Source organism: Polistes canadensis, unplaced genomic scaffold (assembly GCF_001313835.1).
Source record: "Polistes canadensis isolate GaletaPanama2010 unplaced genomic scaffold, ASM131383v1 scaffold_33, whole genome shotgun sequence".
Taxonomy (NCBI): Eukaryota; Metazoa; Arthropoda; class Insecta; order Hymenoptera; family Vespidae; genus Polistes; species Polistes canadensis.
The window spans coordinates 392029-411029 of NW_014569580.1; the positions used below are offsets into that span (position 1 = coordinate 392029).

General features: G+C 30.3%; 3 protein-coding genes and 1 long non-coding RNA gene across 8 annotated transcripts; 3 read left to right on the forward strand and 1 right to left on the reverse strand.

Moving 5' to 3' along the window:
* Positions 1 to 10: 10 nt before the first annotated feature.
* On the forward strand, positions 11 to 2634 carry LOC106784277. The gene is made up of 2 exons (XR_001381404.1): positions 11 to 1854; positions 1937 to 2634. It is a non-coding gene; the product is annotated as an uncharacterized LOC106784277 (long non-coding RNA).
* LOC106784275 (AP-1 complex subunit sigma-2) lies at positions 2375 to 9781 on the reverse strand. 2 transcript variants are annotated; one of them, XM_014743633.1, is made up of 5 exons: positions 9291 to 9781; positions 9033 to 9211; positions 8811 to 8919; positions 8575 to 8712; positions 2375 to 4398 (listed from the first exon to the last, which is right to left on the reverse strand). In XM_014743633.1, the coding sequence occupies exons 1-5, from the start codon at positions 9291 to 9293 to the stop codon at positions 4354 to 4356; spliced, it is 474 nt and encodes a 157-aa protein (XP_014599119.1). In that variant the 5' UTR covers positions 9294 to 9781; the 3' UTR covers positions 2375 to 4353. The 2 variants fall into 2 exon arrangements, with proteins under 2 accessions (XP_014599119.1, XP_014599120.1); XM_014743634.1 differs by lacking the exon at positions 2375 to 4398 and adding an exon at positions 5488 to 5796.
* An 86-nt stretch (positions 9782 to 9867) lies between these two features.
* Positions 9868 to 13687, forward strand: LOC106784271 (brahma-associated protein of 60 kDa). 4 transcript variants are annotated; one of them, XM_014743620.1, is made up of 7 exons: positions 9868 to 9998; positions 10871 to 10999; positions 11090 to 11265; positions 11611 to 11956; positions 12047 to 12244; positions 12532 to 12790; positions 12882 to 13687. In XM_014743620.1, the coding sequence occupies exons 2-7, from the start codon at positions 10886 to 10888 to the stop codon at positions 13286 to 13288; spliced, it is 1500 nt and encodes a 499-aa protein (XP_014599106.1). In that variant the 5' UTR covers positions 9868 to 9998; positions 10871 to 10885; the 3' UTR covers positions 13289 to 13687. The 4 variants fall into 4 exon arrangements, with proteins under 4 accessions (XP_014599106.1, XP_014599109.1, XP_014599108.1 ...); XM_014743623.1 differs by having other exon boundaries at positions 11626 to 11956; positions 12882 to 13677; XM_014743622.1 differs by lacking the exon at positions 9868 to 9998 and adding an exon at positions 10298 to 10652.
* Positions 13688 to 14135: 448 nt separating this feature from the next.
* On the forward strand, positions 14136 to 18798 carry LOC106784267 (exosome complex exonuclease RRP44). Its single transcript, XM_014743611.1, has 14 exons — positions 14136 to 14428; positions 14516 to 14713; positions 14819 to 14976; positions 15053 to 15240; positions 15330 to 15556; positions 15636 to 15914; positions 16066 to 16350; positions 16424 to 16661; positions 16780 to 17038; positions 17121 to 17364; positions 17436 to 17656; positions 17772 to 17940; positions 18004 to 18279; positions 18385 to 18798. Exons 1-14 carry the CDS (start codon positions 14375 to 14377, stop codon positions 18529 to 18531), a joined length of 2943 nt encoding a protein of 980 aa, XP_014599097.1. The 5' UTR covers positions 14136 to 14374; the 3' UTR covers positions 18532 to 18798.
* The last annotated feature ends 203 nt before the right edge of the window (positions 18799 to 19001 follow it).

Consider the following 19001-nt stretch of genomic DNA (forward strand, 5'->3'; position numbering starts at 1 on the left):
CCTCCTCCTCCTCCTCCTTCTTCTTCTTCCTCTACTTCTTCTTCTTCTTCTTCCTCTACTTCCTCTTTTACTTCTCGTTCGTCTCTTTTATGATTTTTGTCCGTTCTTCCGTTCGGTCGCGTTAAAATGATAACAGTAGTAGGATTCTACTTGCCCAAGTAGAAGAACGGTCTGTTCTTGTTTCGGTCTCGGGTTCGCATTCGCGCAACCGAGACACGGACCGGCCGTCGAGTGGCCGCACTGACATCGGGCTTCCGTCCCGAAGAGCTGCGCATGCGGCACCAGCCGAGTGATCGCACCCTTCCACTGCCGTATCATCCTCGGCTTGGTACCACCATGGATACCCTCTTATTATCATACAACTTTCTTATTCCTTTTTTCCTATCCTCACCTTTCCCGTTTCTCCGATAATCCCTCATTTCATTCTATTATTCCATACTGTTACTCGCTAATGAAACAATTGTTATTTTTAAACCTACGCGATTAGGGAGAGGAGAATGTTATTCGAATCATCAGTTTTCCCGGGTTACCAAAGATTCATCTTCCATCATTGCCCTCGTCGTCACCGTCAACGTAGTGCACGTAGTCGCGCTTGCTCTTTGTCGTCCTATCTTTCCCTCTCCTTCTCACCCTATCCTTCTTTCTCTTTCGAGAAGTCGACTCAGTCGCGTCCAAACGCGCTCCACCCTGCTGCTGCTTGCGATCAGATGTTCAACATTTCCTTCTTTCGTCTTCTCTTGCTTTTTAGGTCCTTTGGGATTTCAATTTAAAACCTATCCGAATATTCCTCGATTCTGCGATTATTTTTTCGTTCTTTCATTCGATATTTATTTGAACAAGAGAGGAAAGGAAGAGGACGCGCGTTTCCCGCTTTTCTACTTACTCTCTATATTGTTTTATTTCGATTTTAAATATTATCGGAAAATAATCGAATAATCCATGGTAATTTTGTTACGATCGTTCATTGCGATCCATATCAAGAATGAACGAAGCGTACAATGAACGTCGTTATTGGTCCTTTTTAATGGGTATACTTGTTTGTTTATCGCGCATCTACGAGATCAAATTGGGCTGGTTGGTTGTCGAAAAAGGATTAGAAGAACGTGAAGACGTCATCGTTGTCGAACCGTTGTACGATAACGATGACGAGGCAACGTCGTGCTGAAAATGTGTTGAACGCGCCGACGCGCATCATCCACCTCCTTTGGTATCGGTTATTCTCTTAACATTCCTTTCGCCTAGCTTGTGCTAAGAGATTTGATATTTATCAGCACATTATAATGATTATTTTCTACTCGACACCACTTTTATAGTATAGCTCTAATAACGAAACATAAATTACGATGCTAAAGTAAGTCTAGCATAACAGAATCTACCATATCATTGTCAATATTCCTGTGATCCAACACAAAAGAAATGTATGAAAGCGAATGAAACTTCCGCGTTAATCGCATGACAGGGTGGTGGTGGTGGTGGTGGTGTTTGTGATTTTTCAATAACGGAACGAGTGGGAATCCTAGAGAGAAATGTTTCCCGTCCTTTCCGAGTAATCTTCGTCCCACATTCTTCTTGCGCGTTTTTTTAACGACGTTCAACGTTCTATTCATTCGTACGAACCAATACGGTGCCACGTACGCAACCACGCATGCAACACAGCCACACACGCAGTCTTGCAAGCACGCACGCACGTGCCTACCACAAAGTTAGACGTTTCTGACGCGCGTTATATTGTCCGACGAAGCATAAATTATACTACTCAAACGACCTCGATCTATCTTACAAAGGGAGGATTAGACCTGTAGGACAGACCGATTTTTTTATATGGGTCTATTAGGAGCGTACACTGTGCAAACAGTAAGACCCAATACTCAATCGTTTCCAAATAAAAAAAGGGAGAATTTTCACAAACAGCTTATATATCAATAATTCGTTTCAGTAGTTAATATGAGCCGCCAGCAGTGCAGCTGACAACGGCCTAGATTTGTAACCGCGAGATCGCTAAATCGAATCTCCCTTACATTGGACGACTTTTTTTTTCACTTTAATTTACATTTTATTTCCGTAGCTTTTCTATTTTCGTTAGTATAAAATATGTTTTGTTTTTATATAAAGAAGCTATTTAAAGGGCTTTCGTAACAGGCGGATGTTACTTGAAGAGGAAGATATCGAAAAATAACACTACGAATAAAATATATTTTACAATAACGGAAAAATAAGAAAAATACAGAAATTAAATTTAAATTAAAGTAAAAAAAACAAAAGTCGTCCGAGTCGTTGTTAATTTCATGCACGAAGGGATAGGATCGAGTCAAGTTCGTGCAATCGGTAGGCATCGTCTAAGATGATAAAAACTGATCGAATATATTTATTCTTATATTTGTTTTATTTATTATGGACGGAGCACAAAGCATCATTTGCAATCAATGCAGTCTTAACATAAAATACATACATATTTTAATCTTAACATTGGTAAATGTTTTTCTATCAATTTGCATGTATTTTCTATAAACGTGTGCAGCAGTTGAACACACACAGTTTACATAGAACGTAAAATATTTTAAAACCTATTTTTAATTACATTGCAATGAAAAATATCTGCATATTAGGATAAAGTCAAAACTACGCAAAAAAAAAGAAAAAGTAAACTATTCTTATTATTATATTTTTCTTCAGACTTTCACATCATGCTCTCGTTTGATATTGTAGAAATGGCGATTAATTTTTCATTTACTCTTTTTTAAATGTATGATTAATAAAATTGAAAATATTTTCACAAGATAGACGTCTAAAGATTTCGACAAATTAAATGGCTCTAGGACATTTATAAATATGTCCTACGAAGCAATTATACAAACTTTACTATCATTCAAATTTCTTTTTATTTCAGCGATAAATCTAATAAATATACCTTTTTTACGTACTCCTATAAGTTACGTAGTTCTACGTTATAATCAACAGCGTTTGATGAAAAAAATCGGACCCCTGATAAATATCATTTAATCTTTTATACGAATTCTGTCAGATAATATTTGAATATATTTATATTTGTGTGTTAATTTTGTATATGTGTGTACGCGCGCGCGCCTATTAGTGTTTATTCGTGCGTATAAATATATGTATATTTATTGTCATTATTAAATTGAAAGATATCTTCAGCATACAGATAGATCCCACTTTAACAATTGAATTCATCCTTATCCTTTCCCTTTTGTATAACAAACACGTCTTCTGCTTCTGATTATTCATTTCTCTCATCGGCAATCTTAATAACAAGTGTGTAATATAGTATAAATCTGTTTAATTTCAAGAAATTTAGTCAAAAGAGACATTTTCGTTTTGAAGAAATGTCGATAAGGGGGCAGAAGCTACCTGTACCTTAAACATTTTAATTAGAAGCAATCTTTGTGTGTAATACCCATATTTGTGCTATGCCTTACGAATAATTAGCTTCAATACGTTAGAGAATTCAATATTATTTTCTTTTCTCTTGTTCGTCAAATAGATTAACGATATGAAAAATTCAACGAGAATATTATAACATGACTTAACGAGACAATGTGATGTATACTTGGAATATACATTTTATGGAGTATACAAATGGAAAATATCTGAAAGTCTAACTGTTATTTACTGCTATGAAAATCGTTAACAATGGCTTTAGATATAAATTCGTTTCTGCGATCAGCAACAGTATAATACTAAATAGTTGAATAAACAAAAAATCTGTATAACTTGAATATTATATTTATATACACGTTTACACGGTCTAACTAAATGTAATTGTGCACCCAAGGTCCAACAGAGCAGTCTGTTTAAATGTAATCATTAATTACTCGTATAAACAATATAATAATGATTTCTAACAATAAGTACATTTTACAAATAATTCATCAGTCATTGGATCAGCATGAGAGATAAAACATAAACAACTTGAAATATTATGATAATGAATTAATATAGATGATATAATTCATTGCCAAGTCTTTCTTTACCTGATATGTAACATCGCTACTTGTAAAAACGCAATGTACCTAATTTAGAAAATACTGACTGGTGACTTAGTAATACATATATTACGCTATTCTTTAACTTAATTAAATCTTTGAAAAGTGATCAATCGTAGAATAACATATTTCTTGTTAAAATTTGTAATAATTTGTTATATATATATACATATACATATACATATATATACATAACATTTACTAAGAGATTTTTAGTGCGTTATTCATTCTTAATAGTTTAAGTAAAATAGTAGCTTACACATAAAATGCAATCAATTTCCTGGAATGATAGGACATTCCTATAAAATGTCTTGCCAATTGGAAAGAAAAAGTAACTCCTGGAAAAATATTATCCTAATCCATGATCTTCGAAAAATCCTTGCGGGGTCTCCTCCTGAAACATAAGCAATGTAAATAGTTTTGGAAAATTATTTAGAGTACTTTGACATAATATATGAATAGGGATCAATTACTTTGATGCTGCCTCCTATTATAAAGTTTATATAATACGATAATCACAGAATATATATGAGTAAGCAAGCACGTACCTACTTTGACTCAAGTTATCTTCTTGATGCAGCTTCAAATGATGAACTGAACCCTTTTCATATAATCAAGTAATTTTGTAATCATTTTTATTAATAAAGTGATGTGTATAGTGCACGTTTATATACAGCGTCTAGATTTTTAAGCTTAGCTTAAACAGTTTTTTTTTAGCATGCTATAGGGTACCTCACATATATTATTATTAATTGTGTTAATAAAAACAACAATCTATACACAACGAACCATTATTGGACTGAGAACACAAATGTTAAAATAATATATTTAGTCAATATATTTGTTTTATTTTCTTATTTAAACATTTGAAAAAATTTCTAAATCACAATTTGTAAAAAAAGTGAAGCGCGATTTGTCCAAAAATTTCTTAACATTATACATTTATGAGTTTATTACAAATACATTCGATGTTCTAGTTTCACATTGAAAGATCAAATCTTATTGCTTATACTATACGCTTACGTACATAAACATACATATAAAGATGATTCCAAATTGTACTTATTTACTATTAGAGATATCTATCTAATCTGTGTATACATATAAATTATTCTTTCTTTCCTCCTTTATGTTTCTTTTTTATCTAGTTATACCACCAAAATTCTAAGCAGTTTCTTTCGACATATAACGTACACGAATACAGATTTTGTTCGAAAATTCCTTATGCTCTTCTAAATACGTATGAGATATTATTGCCACAGTTATAGTTCGTCAAAATCTACAGAATATCTATAAGATAATATTGATACAAGTGAAAAATTCTGATTGTAGAATATAAAATTTGTATCTTTTGAAATGTTATATTATTTTGTACCACTTTCCAATTCTCATACTGCACAATCTATTGGTACAAAAATATGACAATATTTTTCATATTTGAAGTGGAGAGAGAGAAAGAGAGAAAGTAAAAGTGAAAGTGAAAGAGAGAGAGAGAGAGAAAGAGAGAGAAAGAGAAAGAGAAAGAGAAAGAGAAAGAGAAAGAGAAAGAGAAAGAGAAAGAAAAAGAGAAAGAGAAAGAGGGCTAAACGGCGAAAAAGAGATCAATCTATGTAAAAAATCTCTTGTGATAAAGTTGACACATATGATGATGCGCACGACGACATAGTTCTCAAGATGAATTTTTCGATGCAGATGTTCATCCGGGTAGAGTCATATCTGGCATGTAGAATATATAAGAATGCAGCACCTATAAAAGCCCTATCTCCCGCAGAGCACCTTCCACAGCTTCATCCTTCCACAAAGAAACAAACGCTAACTAGTCTTGCATACTCTTGCGCCAATTAATTTGTTAACACTTTTTACTTTCATTTCTACAATATTATACAAACTATTTTGTCGATTTTCAATCGATTCTGATAGTACAGCCAAAATAAATGTACTTCTTTTCTTCTTACATATTCATTATTCCGTTATATTATTTTTCTTAACATACTTATTATTATATAATGCACTCACAATGTTTACATTTATATTAGTGCCATGTGTACGCATTTGTATAAATAATTATAAATGCTTTAAAACAATTAATATTAACATTCTTTGTGTGTATCGGTGGTACACAAGATGGTACACAAAAACTATCACTATAATATTCACAAGTTAACATTTCCAATAATGATGGTAATAAATATGTCTCTTTTAAAATAATATTTAACTATATATTAAAAACAATTATAATGGCATTAGCATCATATATAATTACAAGCAAATAAAAGCTAATAGTGAATAAAACATTCTCATTGGGATAGGTAAAAAGTTTATGTGCAATTTATAAATAGTTGATAACATAATTTCTATCGTCTCGTATAAACGTTAATGAATTTATTATTGGAATACAATAACAATATATATGCACACAAACACGCACGCACACACGCACACACGCACGCACCACGCGTACACAAACACTAAATTGAAAGAATAACAAAAATTCATTATTTATTAAATGTCCATAATACATATTGTCAAGAAAATATGTATAATTGGCAGCATATCCATAGCAATAATTTTCACGTTTGTCACAATATTGCCATAAATCTATATAACAAATGATATTAAATTTTCTTCTTAAAGACTCCTGTTATTAACATGAAATAGTAACGTTATTAGTAATGGCAACTAGTATATATTAGATACTATAATATTATCTTTAATATTATGGCAATACTGTAATGTATATAATAATAAGGCAAGCATGCTTATGTTCGTTAACAATCATTGAAATATCAATAAAATAATGTCAAATATAATGTCAAGCTTATCATTGCAACAAAGCAATAGTACGTTACTAGACCCAACCAAACTAGAGGAGGAACAAAAATATCTTTCTTTCATATTCTACCAGAACTAATCAGTTTGTTATTGCATGAAATAAATTAGTAGCCTATACAATACATATATGATGCTAATACAAGAATAGTTGTTTTACATTCTTGCGAATCAAATTGACTAGATATAATACATTGTATATTATGCAATTTCCCTTACCATTTCTATGATTTATATATCATCTCTAATATATGCTTTGTTATCTCTCATAAAATATATACATCATTTACATGGCACATTAAATATAAATGAAAACATAGTTTCTGCCTAGGTTACTATTATACAATTAGTGTATGTTAACAACAGAACGTCTTTCATTGATCTTGGCACACCATAATTGACTCATTGAGAATCTTCTATAGATAAAAAACGTATTTAAAAAACACATGGTCATGCAGTAGACAGTTTACTTCCATGGAGATGCTACCGCATACACAATATATAATATTGTCATAAATAATTATATATAATCTCGCTACAAGCTCGCTTAAAATAATCAATTAACAAACACATTAAGCAATTTATGCACGCAAGATTAGCTATTAGAATATTTACTTCTTCATATTTTACTCGATCAACTCAATCATGGATGAAATATTGCTCAAATATATTTATATAATTACTAGTTACTATATAAAATAGGATAAGAAATTTAATACGGTTCTCAAAATAACCTTCCGTCTACACCGATTCCATAAATTAAACAAAAATAAAAAGTACATAAATAGCCAGAGAATATAAAAAGTATTATTATTTGATAAGAAATTTGCAATTAATCAAAATAAAGGAATATTTTCCATGAAATACTAGAAAAAGAAAAAAGAAAAATAATGTAGATTAAAAATTGTAAAACATAATCACATTCTACGATGAATATGTTAAATGACAAATTCAGCCAATAAATATTGATTTTGACTGACTCGTCGTTTGTACTAAAATTGTAAGTCTACCTTTTATAGTAGTATTGAATAAAACAATGAATTATTTGTACGAGGCATATAAAATATTTTTGACGACTAGCACGATTAACGAAACGAAAATAAGAAAAATGTATACGCTGATTGTCATTAATAATGATGTTGCAAAAAACATAGGGAGAATTTACGTTGCTATTAAGTATTATTTGATCTTATAGCTATCTAGTGTATATCAGAAATATCCCTATTAATTTATATATTATAATCGCTGTCAAATTTATATTTTCTTAATGCAATAGGTATTTAAAAAAATATAGTTGTTGTATATCTAAAACTGTTATATCAAAAATATATATAATATATATATATACCACGTTATTGTATCAACAAGAAAAAGATAAGCATGCAAACCACATTTGCATCACAGATTTAGTAGTATTTTTTGTAGTATAGAAATCTTGTTCTTTTGTCTATCATTTAAAAATTGCATATTACTCTTGTTAGAGACATTACACAATAACTACCAATAATAAGTATAGTATCCATGGATCATTTAAAAGTGTAGCACTAGTTAAAGTTAAGTTTATTATGTATGTTTAATCGAAAGTAACGTATATGAATCTAGTTAACTAAAGTTTAAACAAATTTCTAGATATGCTACACGTTTAAATGATCAACGTATCACGTTTAGGAAAAAACAGTCACACAAACACAGTGTCAAAGAAGAAACGTTACAATTCAATGGGTACATCTCCATAACTAACCTCCTGTAGTAAATCCTGAGCTGCAATGGCTTTCAATACATTCTTCTTACTTGTTTCCTGTATTTCTCCCCCAACTAGTAATTCATCCAATATATAATATGCCTTTTCATAATTAAAAATTATATCCAACTCGCATACCTAAACAAAGTATACAGTAAAACAGATGCATGTGTGTTGTATATGTAAAAATAGTTAGGAAAGAAGATGAAAGGAGAAATGCAGTAAATTCTACTCACACTACCAAAGTATTTATCCAATAATTCAACATATCGATGTATAATTTCTAAAGTGAGCAATTCATTATCGTTCTGTTCTATTGCACAGCAAAAATACAAACTTGCATATCTAAAATGAAATATTATTATTATTATTACTATTATTTTTTTTTCAAACATCACAATATTCTAAAAAATGCACAAGCTAAATATATACTGAGTGTTAATATAAGTCAGAGATACCTTTTGTAAACAACTTTGACGTCTTTCCACTCTAAAAAGCTTGACATTTTTGGTTTCCGGGCAAGTATCGTAGTAATTAGTTCTCTTGTAATCTTCTTCTTCAATTTATCCGGATGCGCGACGTACCACTTTTGCAAGCGTAGCTTACCTTGACGGCTGAACAACAACATAAATTGCATCTAGAAAAATAAAAAGAACAATACTACATGTAAAAAAAACTTTCTTTTTCAACATTTTCTAATACAGAGATTAACGCACCATTTTGTGCAAAATATGTTATATACTGTATCTTTCCAATATACTGTAAATTTCAGTCACAAAAGCACTATTTATTTTAAAACGACAAAAGGCAACTTTAATTTTCATTCGACTATTTGTCGTTTATTACTTATGGGTTATTGCATAATAAATAAATATAACTGTTCACTTGATCACAACTAAAGGCAGATGCCCTTCATCTCATAGTTTACGTACGCTTACGTTCGCGTAGATTACTGAGATCTATTAACACGACTATGCGACGTCATTTTAGAACTTTTATACTTGTTAACGGAAACTACGTTGTTGCCACGATATGCTTTTCAATTTGAACACTCGAAATATTTATTCATATCCTTTTTTATTTAAAAAAAAAAATGTTTCGTATCAATGTTATTATTTTAATGTGTAACATTAATTAATAGATATACAGAAATGTTAAAACTGCAGGATATAAATGTAAATTATTTTTTGGAAACTTGATGATTGCAACATTTCTAGGGACAAACTAAATAGTAACTATATAACTAACTAAATAGTACATATATGTATATTTAGGTATTATAAAATATGGTATGTTCGAAATCGGGATGCATTGTAATGCTGATACGTATATAAGTATACACGCAAACATGTTAGTTAACAAAGAGATCATCTTAAATTGAATTGAAAACACGAATAGTGTTTTTGTAAATGGTCATCATAATGGTATGTAATTGTTTAAAATTGTTACCTCTGTATCACCTGATAGTCCAATTGTAAGATAATCAAGAACGCAAAGAATTAGTGTCGAGTCTAGTCGAATGAATTAAACATGGCGGTGTGATAAGATGTTTCCAAAAAATGTAATAGTAAATAAGTTGACACAAGTAATATTTTCTTCGAAGAAATCTTTATAACTATAAGCTTTTATAAAATCGTATCACAAGCTAAATAAAGAATAAAATATATTCAATATTTGATCCTATTGTAGATAAAATTCAAATAGGATACTAACTAGATGGCGACATAAGCAATGTCTCAACATCTCAGAATTTAATATGGAAGTTTTGTATTAGCGTTATGAGTCCTCTGCTATTTCTTATTACTTGTTATTCAGTTTGTGCTCTTGTATTGTGTACATTTTAGATTATTTCAATGTATCTGTACATATTAGAAATTTAAATATTACATAGTACATAACACATACATGTATATAATGCTTATATGTAATGTTTAAATATGGCGATTTTTTTGTGTTAGCCTCTCTTAAAATGTTTTTATGATTTATTCTTTCTATTGGTCACATCTATTTGTAACATTTTAATTTTAAACAATTTCCAAAAGTTATAAATCAAACAAAACGAATAATTTGTGCCGTGTGTGAGTATATTTAATTGTATATTTAATGTAGAAAAGTATTTAAGTGCCATTCAGGTTATGTTTGTAATCTATGTATGATCATTTATTCATAGTAATATATTAAACATTTTCATTCGTTTATCGAATATAGATTGAATAATTCAAAGACTTCTGGATTCATAATGGTACCAATAATAAAAAAAATAAAAGTATTGAAATATATTTTATTTTGAATACAGAATAGATAAGAAAATATGGCGCAAAGATTTCCTGTTCCAAATACAGGAAGTAATGGTCCTCCACCACAACGGTATCCTCCTTCATCCGTACCACCAAATCTGCGTCAATATTCAGGACCAAATTTTCCAGTAAGTTTTTAATATTTTTAACCTATCCTTATTTGATATCGAAGCAATGCAAACGCATATCTATAGATCGTTTTATGATTTTATATCTAGATGCAACAAAGATCTGGATTTACACCTCCTCCGCAAATGAGCAACGCAGCACCAGGACCAGGAGGAATAATGAGACCTAATCAGGCTTATACCAATATGCGTCAAGGTCCAATGCCAACCCCTCCTGTTGGTAAAAGAAGCGCCGATCAAAGAATACCTTTGTCCCAGCAAAAACCGTATGTAATAGATATTGCATGTAATATACACTCTTTCATTTATTTTAATAGGAAAACAATTACGCTTATTTTTAGAATAATCATTTTACATACATTTATTTTTTACCAACATTATTTTGATATAACATTATACCTATAATGGTATACCTATAACAGTATACATATAATGGTATACCTATAACAGTATACCTATAACAGTATACCTATAATCACTAATTTACTCATACACGATTGATCTCATTTTTCTCTGGAAACTCAGGAACCATACATGTCATCATCACGCTGCCAACAAATTTGTACACACATTGATCCTTGAATCTGTAATTTTTACAAAAACTTATGTAGGTATTTTTGGAACAGTGACTTTTCACATTCCACATCGAAGAAGAAAAAGAAACTTGCTGACAAGATATTACCTCAAAAAGTACGAGATCTGGTACCAGAGTCCCAAGCTTATATGGATTTACTAGCATTTGAGAGGAAATTGGATGCAACTATAATGCGTAAACGTCTTGATATACAAGAAGCCTTGAAACGTCCAATGAAACAGAAACGAAAGTTACGCATTTTTATTTCCAATACCTTCTATCCAGCAAAAGAAGCAGCTGAGGGAGAGGAGGGTTCGGTTGCTTCTTGGGAACTCAGAGTTGAAGGCAGATTGTTAGATGATACTAAAAATGATCCTAACAAGGTATAATATACAATCCTTTTGCATTAATAACATTTTACATTTTTTATATCTGTTGGTAATAATATTTTTCTTATATGTATATTGCAACAGGTGAAAAGAAAATTTTCGTCCTTTTTTAAAAGTTTAGTTATTGAATTAGATAAAGATTTATATGGACCAGATAATCATTTAGTCGAATGGCATCGTACATTAACTACACAAGAAACTGATGGATTTCAAGTTAAGAGACCCGGAGACAAAAATGTTCGCTGCACTATTCTTTTACTTCTCGATTATCAACCTTTACAGGTATTACATATTTTCATATTCCCCATATCTCTTTTTCTATGTATATAGGGACACTCCATGTCAGTTCACAAATTTTAAGCCTGGTCATATCTTTAAAAAAAGTGATTGAAAAAACTTGAAAACAATCATGAATATGTCTTTCATCAATAACATAAAATTTTAAGCTGAATCGAAAAAGGTCAGCTGATAAAGTGGCCGATTTGGTGTGAAATGTCCCATATATATATCGTTTTTTCGAATAAATGTTACAGATACATTATAATTTACATGTGTATTATTTGTTGCAGTTCAAATTAGATTCACGACTTGCACGATTATTAGGTGTACATACGCAAACTCGGCCTGTTATCATTTCAGCACTTTGGCAGTATATCAAAACTCATAAGCTTCAAGACAGTCATGAACGTGAATTCATTAATTGTGATAAATATTTGGAACAAATCTTTGCTTGTCCCAGAATGAAATTTGCTGAAATACCACAAAGATTAAATCCATTATTGCATCCACCTGATCCCATTGTGATTAATCATGTTATTAGCGTAGAGGGTAAGTTCAGTTGAAAGTATACTTTATCTAAAATATCATTTGTATATATAAATTGTTCTATTTATAAATCTATCTATTAACTTTGATCTAGGCACAGAAACTAAACAAACTGCGTGTTACGATATAGAAGTTGAAGTCGATGATACATTAAAAACGCAAATGAATAATTTTCTGCTATCGACTGCAAGTCAACAAGAGATACAAAGTTTAGATAACAAAATACATGAAACTGTTGATACAATTAATCAATTAAAAACGAATCGAGAATTTTTCTTAAGCTTTGCCAAGGATCCTCAACAATTTATTAACAAGTGGATTATATCTCAAACAAGAGATTTGAAAACTATGACAGATGTCGTTGGAAATCCAGAGGAAGAACGTAGAGCTGAATTTTATTATCAACCTTGGGCACAAGAAGCTGTTTGTCGTTATTTTTACACTAAAGTTCAACAAAAACGAGCCGAGTTAGAACAAGCACTTGGCATACGAAATTCATAAAATTATTATAAAATTCTCAATCAATGCAAATGAAATTTAGAAAATATTTTCATGATTATCTTCAGTTATAGTTACTATTACATTTTAGTTTTTCGTAATATTATAAGTAAACTACAAATAGACTCTTTCTCTCTCTCTCTTTTTGTTTTATTTTTCTGATTGTGCGATTTAAATTATACAATTAGTGATTATTAAACATTGATATATTTATGAAGCGAATATGCATTAGAAAGAGAGACTTATTTATGTAAATACGTATATTACGTATATTATTGAAATGAGACATTTTTAAATGAATTATAAAATCTTACATTATATTATATATTTGCCGCAGTACTATTATGAATAAATCTCACACATAATTAATTAATAAAAATATTGATACAAGTGTACTACACATATCTTGTTTGAATACGTTTTCATTTTATGGAATTTATATTGTCTGATTTAATTGTTGGTAATAAATTAATGTCGGTGTGCTTAGGCAGTACCAACCAGTCTCAGCTCGCCACATATTCTTTTGATGTGCATGCGTGAACAGTTTTTTTTTTACAAATTAAGAACTTTTAATTAGACAATTTAACTCTAAATAGTTCAAATGCGGTCTTGATCTTTTCATGTGTCATGAAGCCTATATACAAGAAGAATAAATGCGATACGTCGAATTTGTGTCGTTGAAAATGAGGAAATATCGGATACGATAATTCTCCACGAGGGCGGCGGTGGTGTTCGGCAGTTCAGATTTTAGTACGTGTGTGTGTTGTTTTTTTCTGTTTGTGTGTTGTTTTTTTCTGTGTGTGTGATACAACCATGGTACAACTAATAATTTGAAAAATCTGACCCATCGAATCAACGCGCTCTCTAGTGGCAATAGAAATCATCCTTTCATACTGCATATACCTAGTAGACACATTTATAAACACAAAACCTAAATATAGCTTCGTTTTTATAACACTCATTCGTTCTCCTTGTATACAGCTTCGTGCACGTGTATATATCTACTTCAGTAACCTAAACAGAAGATTGTATTTTCCTTTGAAATACAATTAATTATGTATTAATGAAGTATCTAATATTATTAAAACAATGTTAACAACGAAAGTATATTTTAGAAAGACTAAAGGCGGAAATATTTATAAGGTATAACGAATTTATGTAAATAAATATTACCACTATAATTATGCTTTTCTACATAACATTGTGAATTTGTTTCTTTGTATTATTTAGACTGTTAGGGAACACTACTTGCGGGATGATCTTTGGTGTGGTTCCAAAATTTGCAAAGAAAGTTCTAACGATTTTGCAAATCGTTGTAAACAAAAAGATCGAGAATGCATACTAGATATTAAAGATACCAGTGCAAAAAGCACATTTTTTTCATCACCGTACTATCTTTTATTGGATACTAATATTATTTTAGATCAAGTAAGCTATCCGTAATCTGTTTAATGTATTTTGTCTTTTTTTTTTATTAGCATTTTTATAGTAAGCATTTCAATGGTTTGATATCATATTTGTACATCTTTTTAGATTGATATATTGTCAGAAGATGTTTTTTACAACGTTATTATTTTACAAACTGTGTTGAAAGAAGTACGACACAAAAGTCCTATCGTTTATAAAAGGTTAAAAGAAATCATCGCCGATGTTAAAAGAAGGTTTTATATTTTTGTCAATGAACATCACAAGTAAGTCATTTATATTAAATGTAACAATTATTTACTCTTTATGTTATAATTCATTCATTTTGTTTTATTTACGAAGAGAAACTTACGTGGAAAGAGTACCAGGGGAAAATATAAATGATCGCAACGATAGAGCTATACGCGTTGCAACAAAATGGTACAATAAACATTTAAATGTTGACGGAGAAAAAGTTGTCGTTGTTTTATTAACAGACGATGCAGACAATAAAATGAAAGCTGCGCAAGAAAACATTCCTGTCTTTTCTAGTAAGATATATTATTTTATTTAAACGAATGAAAATAGATTGTCGTACATGTATAAAATATTAAAAGATAATAACATATAATTTGTGCAGTGGAAGAATACGTTCAATCATTGGAAAAGTCAAATTTCTTGCTAGACAAATTATCTAAAAGAAATTTTCAACTGGAAACAGAAGGACGGGAATTTTTTCCATGCCATTTGCCACCTTCTGAATTACATAATGGTATTAAGAATGGAAAATATTTCCAAGGAACATTTTCCGCATCGAGAGAAAATTTTCTCGAAGGAAATGTGAATGTAGATGGAATAGAAAAATCGGTAAAAAAAATTTTGTTTGCGACATTTTAGATATGCTATAGACAACTTATTCGTTCGTTATGTTTTTGGATTATATTAGATACTGGTGCAAGGTAGAATGGGGCTTAATAGGGCCATCGATGGTGACATCGTTGCGGTTGAACTTTTTCCAGAAGATCAATGGTCAATTCCCAGTGACATCGTATTACAAGATGAAGACGATACAGATATACCAGACATATTAGACGATGAAAAAGAATTAAATAATTCGTTTAACGTTAAAGATACCGAAAGAACTCCAACAGGGAAAATAGTGGGTATCATTAGAAGAAAATGGAGACAATATTGTGGTATCTTAAAACCAAGTATTATTCAAGGGGTAAATATATGTCTATATATAGACACATGTACATATAATAATATATGTCTGCTAATATAATCTGTATATCGATAAATTGTTTCATAATTATAATTTTAATTCTACGCGTTCTATGTTTATATATATATATCTCTTGTTATATATTATTTAGAATGTAAAACATCTTTTTGTACCTGCTGAGAGAAAAATTCCTAAAGTTAGAATAGAAACTAGGCAATCGGAATTATTAAGCAAACAAAGGATTATAGTAGCCATAGATTCGTGGCCAAGAAATTCGAGATACCCATTGGGACATTTTGTACGAGCTTTAGGTAACATTGGAGATAAAGAAACTGAAAATGAAGTATTGCTTTTAGAGCACGATGTTCCACATAGCCGATTTTCCGATGCAGTACTTAGCTTTCTTCCAAAAATGCCATGGTCTATTCCGGAAGACGTAAATATGATTAGTCTTAGAGCAATAATGTTTTCCAATGAATTATTTTCTAACAACTTTTCATAATATTTAGGTTATCGCGACAAGAGAAGATTTGAGGCATTTGGACATTTGTTCCGTAGATCCACCAGGGTGTACTGATATTGATGATGCTTTACACTGTAGATTATTACCAAATGGTAATTACGAAGTTGGCGTGCACATTGCAGATGTAACTCATTTTATTAAAGTTGGAACAGCTTTGGATAAGGAAGCTGCCTTAAGAGGTACTACAGTCTATCTAGTTGACAAAAGGATTTCTATGATACCAGGTACGGGATATAATATACTTGCTTTATAATATATAATCTTTTAATACAAGTGTATTATTATTCTTAGATTGTTGATATTCTTATTTAAATATATTTATTTATATTTATATTTATACAGAACTACTAAGCAATAATTTATGCTCTCTAAGAGAAAACGAAGATAGATTAACATTTTCTTGTATATGGGAAATCGACTCTGAAGCAAATATCATAAGTACCACATTTTGTAAATCAGTAATAAAATCACGTCGTGCCATGACTTATGAAGAAGCTCAAATTAAAATCGACGACGTCAATCAGAACGATGTAATTGCCAAATCATTAAGAAATTTAAATAATTTTGCAAAAAAATTGAAGAAAAAACGAATGGAGAAAGGGTAAGAGAGACTATTTGCATCGTTTCCTTTTCTCTTTCTCTCCCTCTTAAACGTGCTTGAAATGATAGATTTTAATTTTCAGGGCTTTGACTTTGGCATCACCAGAGATCTATTTACGAGAAGATAACGAAACTCACGAACCGATTGACGTGCAAGTAAAAAAATTAAGGGATACAAACTTTATGATCGAAGAATTCATGTTACTCGCAAATATTTCAGTTGCACACAAAATTTTTTCGGAATTTCCAGAATGTGCGATGCTTAGAAGGCATCCTGAACCATCGCAAAAAAATTTTGAACCATTGATTAAAGCTGGAAAAAATCAGGTAAGAAATTAATTAGATATAAACTTACATATATATTTTTTCATACGTGTTTTCTATATGTATTATAATAGGGTTTTGTAATAAATACAAACAGTGGAAAAGAATTAGCTGAATCGTTAGATAAAGCGCAAAAAGAAGATAATCCTTATTTTAATACTATGTTGAGAATTTTGGCAACAAGATGTATGTTACAAGCAGTATATTTCATCAGTGGAATGCACCAACAAAATGAATTCTTTCATTATGGATTAGCTTCTCCAATATATACGCACTTTACATCACCTATTCGCAGGTAGGTACTATGTTAATTATCCATTTTTCATCTTTAGATATGTATATATATCGTAAAGTTTAATTTAATTCTCTAAATCTATAACATCATTACATTTGATTCTATTTATTTGTAGATATGCGGATATTATCGTACATCGTCTCTTGGCAGTATGTATTGGAGCAGATGTTACTTATCCAGAATTATTGGATAAGCAAGAAAATCATAAATTATGTTCTAATTTAAATTATCGAAATAGGATGGCGCAGTACGCTGGTCGAGCATCGGTTGCATTAAATATACATGTATGTATATATTATTAGCATAAAAACATATATATGCATATACTAATTATTTCTACCGTTTAGTTGTTTTTCCGAGAAAAAGTCAAGGATGAAGAAGGATATATTCTTTTCGTACGAAAAAATGCACTACAAATACTAATTCCAAAATATGGTTTAGAAGGGACACTGTATTTAAAAACAACTGAATCATCTGTTAATTTTACATATAACCGAGAGGATCATTCTCAGTCGTACGAAAATATAACATTTCGAACATTTGATCCTATTGTAGTGCAGTTAAGTTTAGATAGATCTAACGTCCAACATGAAAAATTGATTTTCAAACTTGTTAAGCCAGAGGTAAATATCACAGAAAAAACGATTTAAAGTATATCTACAGACAGTCATTTAATTCCATTTATTTTTTAAATATTTTTTGTATACATTTTTCATATGTAATTACAGATTCCAGGTTTCAGCGTTCCTCCAATAACACAGGAATTAGTTGAACAACAACCCATTTCTAACGTGGAAGTAAACGTAGGAAATACAATAGAAAAAAGAAAAAGTCCAAATGTTTTAAAAAAGAAAAATAAGAAAAAAAAGAACTAAATTGAACAAAATATATTTTTTCTAAATTACGAGTATATTTTTATCCAAAAAATATATAAACAAATTGTAATAAATATTTATAGTAATTATGTATGTGATGTTATACCGTTATTGCTACTACTACCGTACTTTTGCATAAGTTTTGATCATAGATATCAAAATCAAGTTCTAAGAAAATCCAAGTGGAATATTATTGCATCGAGCAAACGAAAAGAGGAAACATTGACTTTTTTCGAATAAATGTTCATGGTCGGATCAGTAATTTAAAAATAAATGTACTTTTTAAATAAGTAATTTAAAAAATTTGATCGTTACGATAAATATTTATAATAATTGTAAATCATAGTAATCGAAAGGGAAACAGGTAATAATATGTTCGAAGGAGTTTTGTACATATAGAATGTGAAACACGTCGTATTGCGTCATTAGACGATAACCATTAGTTATTAGGGTCGATTGACAAGAATAAC

Excerpts from the sequence above, each read along its gene's own strand:
- LOC106784275 (XM_014743633.1), bottom strand. Across the intron at positions 8,713-8,810 it reads TGGATAAATACTTTGGTAGT|GTATGCGAGTTGGATATAAT; the intron begins GTGAGTAGAATT and ends TACTTTGTTTAG. Across the intron at positions 4,399-8,574 it reads CTCAGGATTTACTACAGGAG|GAGGAGACCCCGCAAGGATT; the intron begins GTTAGTTATGGA and ends CTTATGTTTCAG.
- LOC106784271 (XM_014743620.1), top strand. The coding sequence starts at position 10,886 with ATGGCGCAAAGATTTCCTGTTCCAAATACAGGAAGTAATGGTCCTCCA. Across the intron at positions 11,266-11,610 it reads CCTTTGTCCCAGCAAAAACC|GTATTTTTGGAACAGTGACT; the intron begins GTATGTAATAGA and ends AAACTTATGTAG. Across the intron at positions 11,957-12,046 it reads CTAAAAATGATCCTAACAAG|GTGAAAAGAAAATTTTCGTC; the intron begins GTATAATATACA and ends ATATTGCAACAG.
- LOC106784267 (XM_014743611.1), top strand. The coding sequence starts at position 14,375 with ATGTTAACAACGAAAGTATATTTTAGAAAGACTAAAGGCGGAAATATT. Across the intron at positions 16,662-16,779 it reads AAGGATTTCTATGATACCAG|AACTACTAAGCAATAATTTA; the intron begins GTACGGGATATA and ends ATATTTATACAG. Across the intron at positions 17,941-18,003 it reads CGGTTGCATTAAATATACAT|TTGTTTTTCCGAGAAAAAGT; the intron begins GTATGTATATAT and ends TCTACCGTTTAG.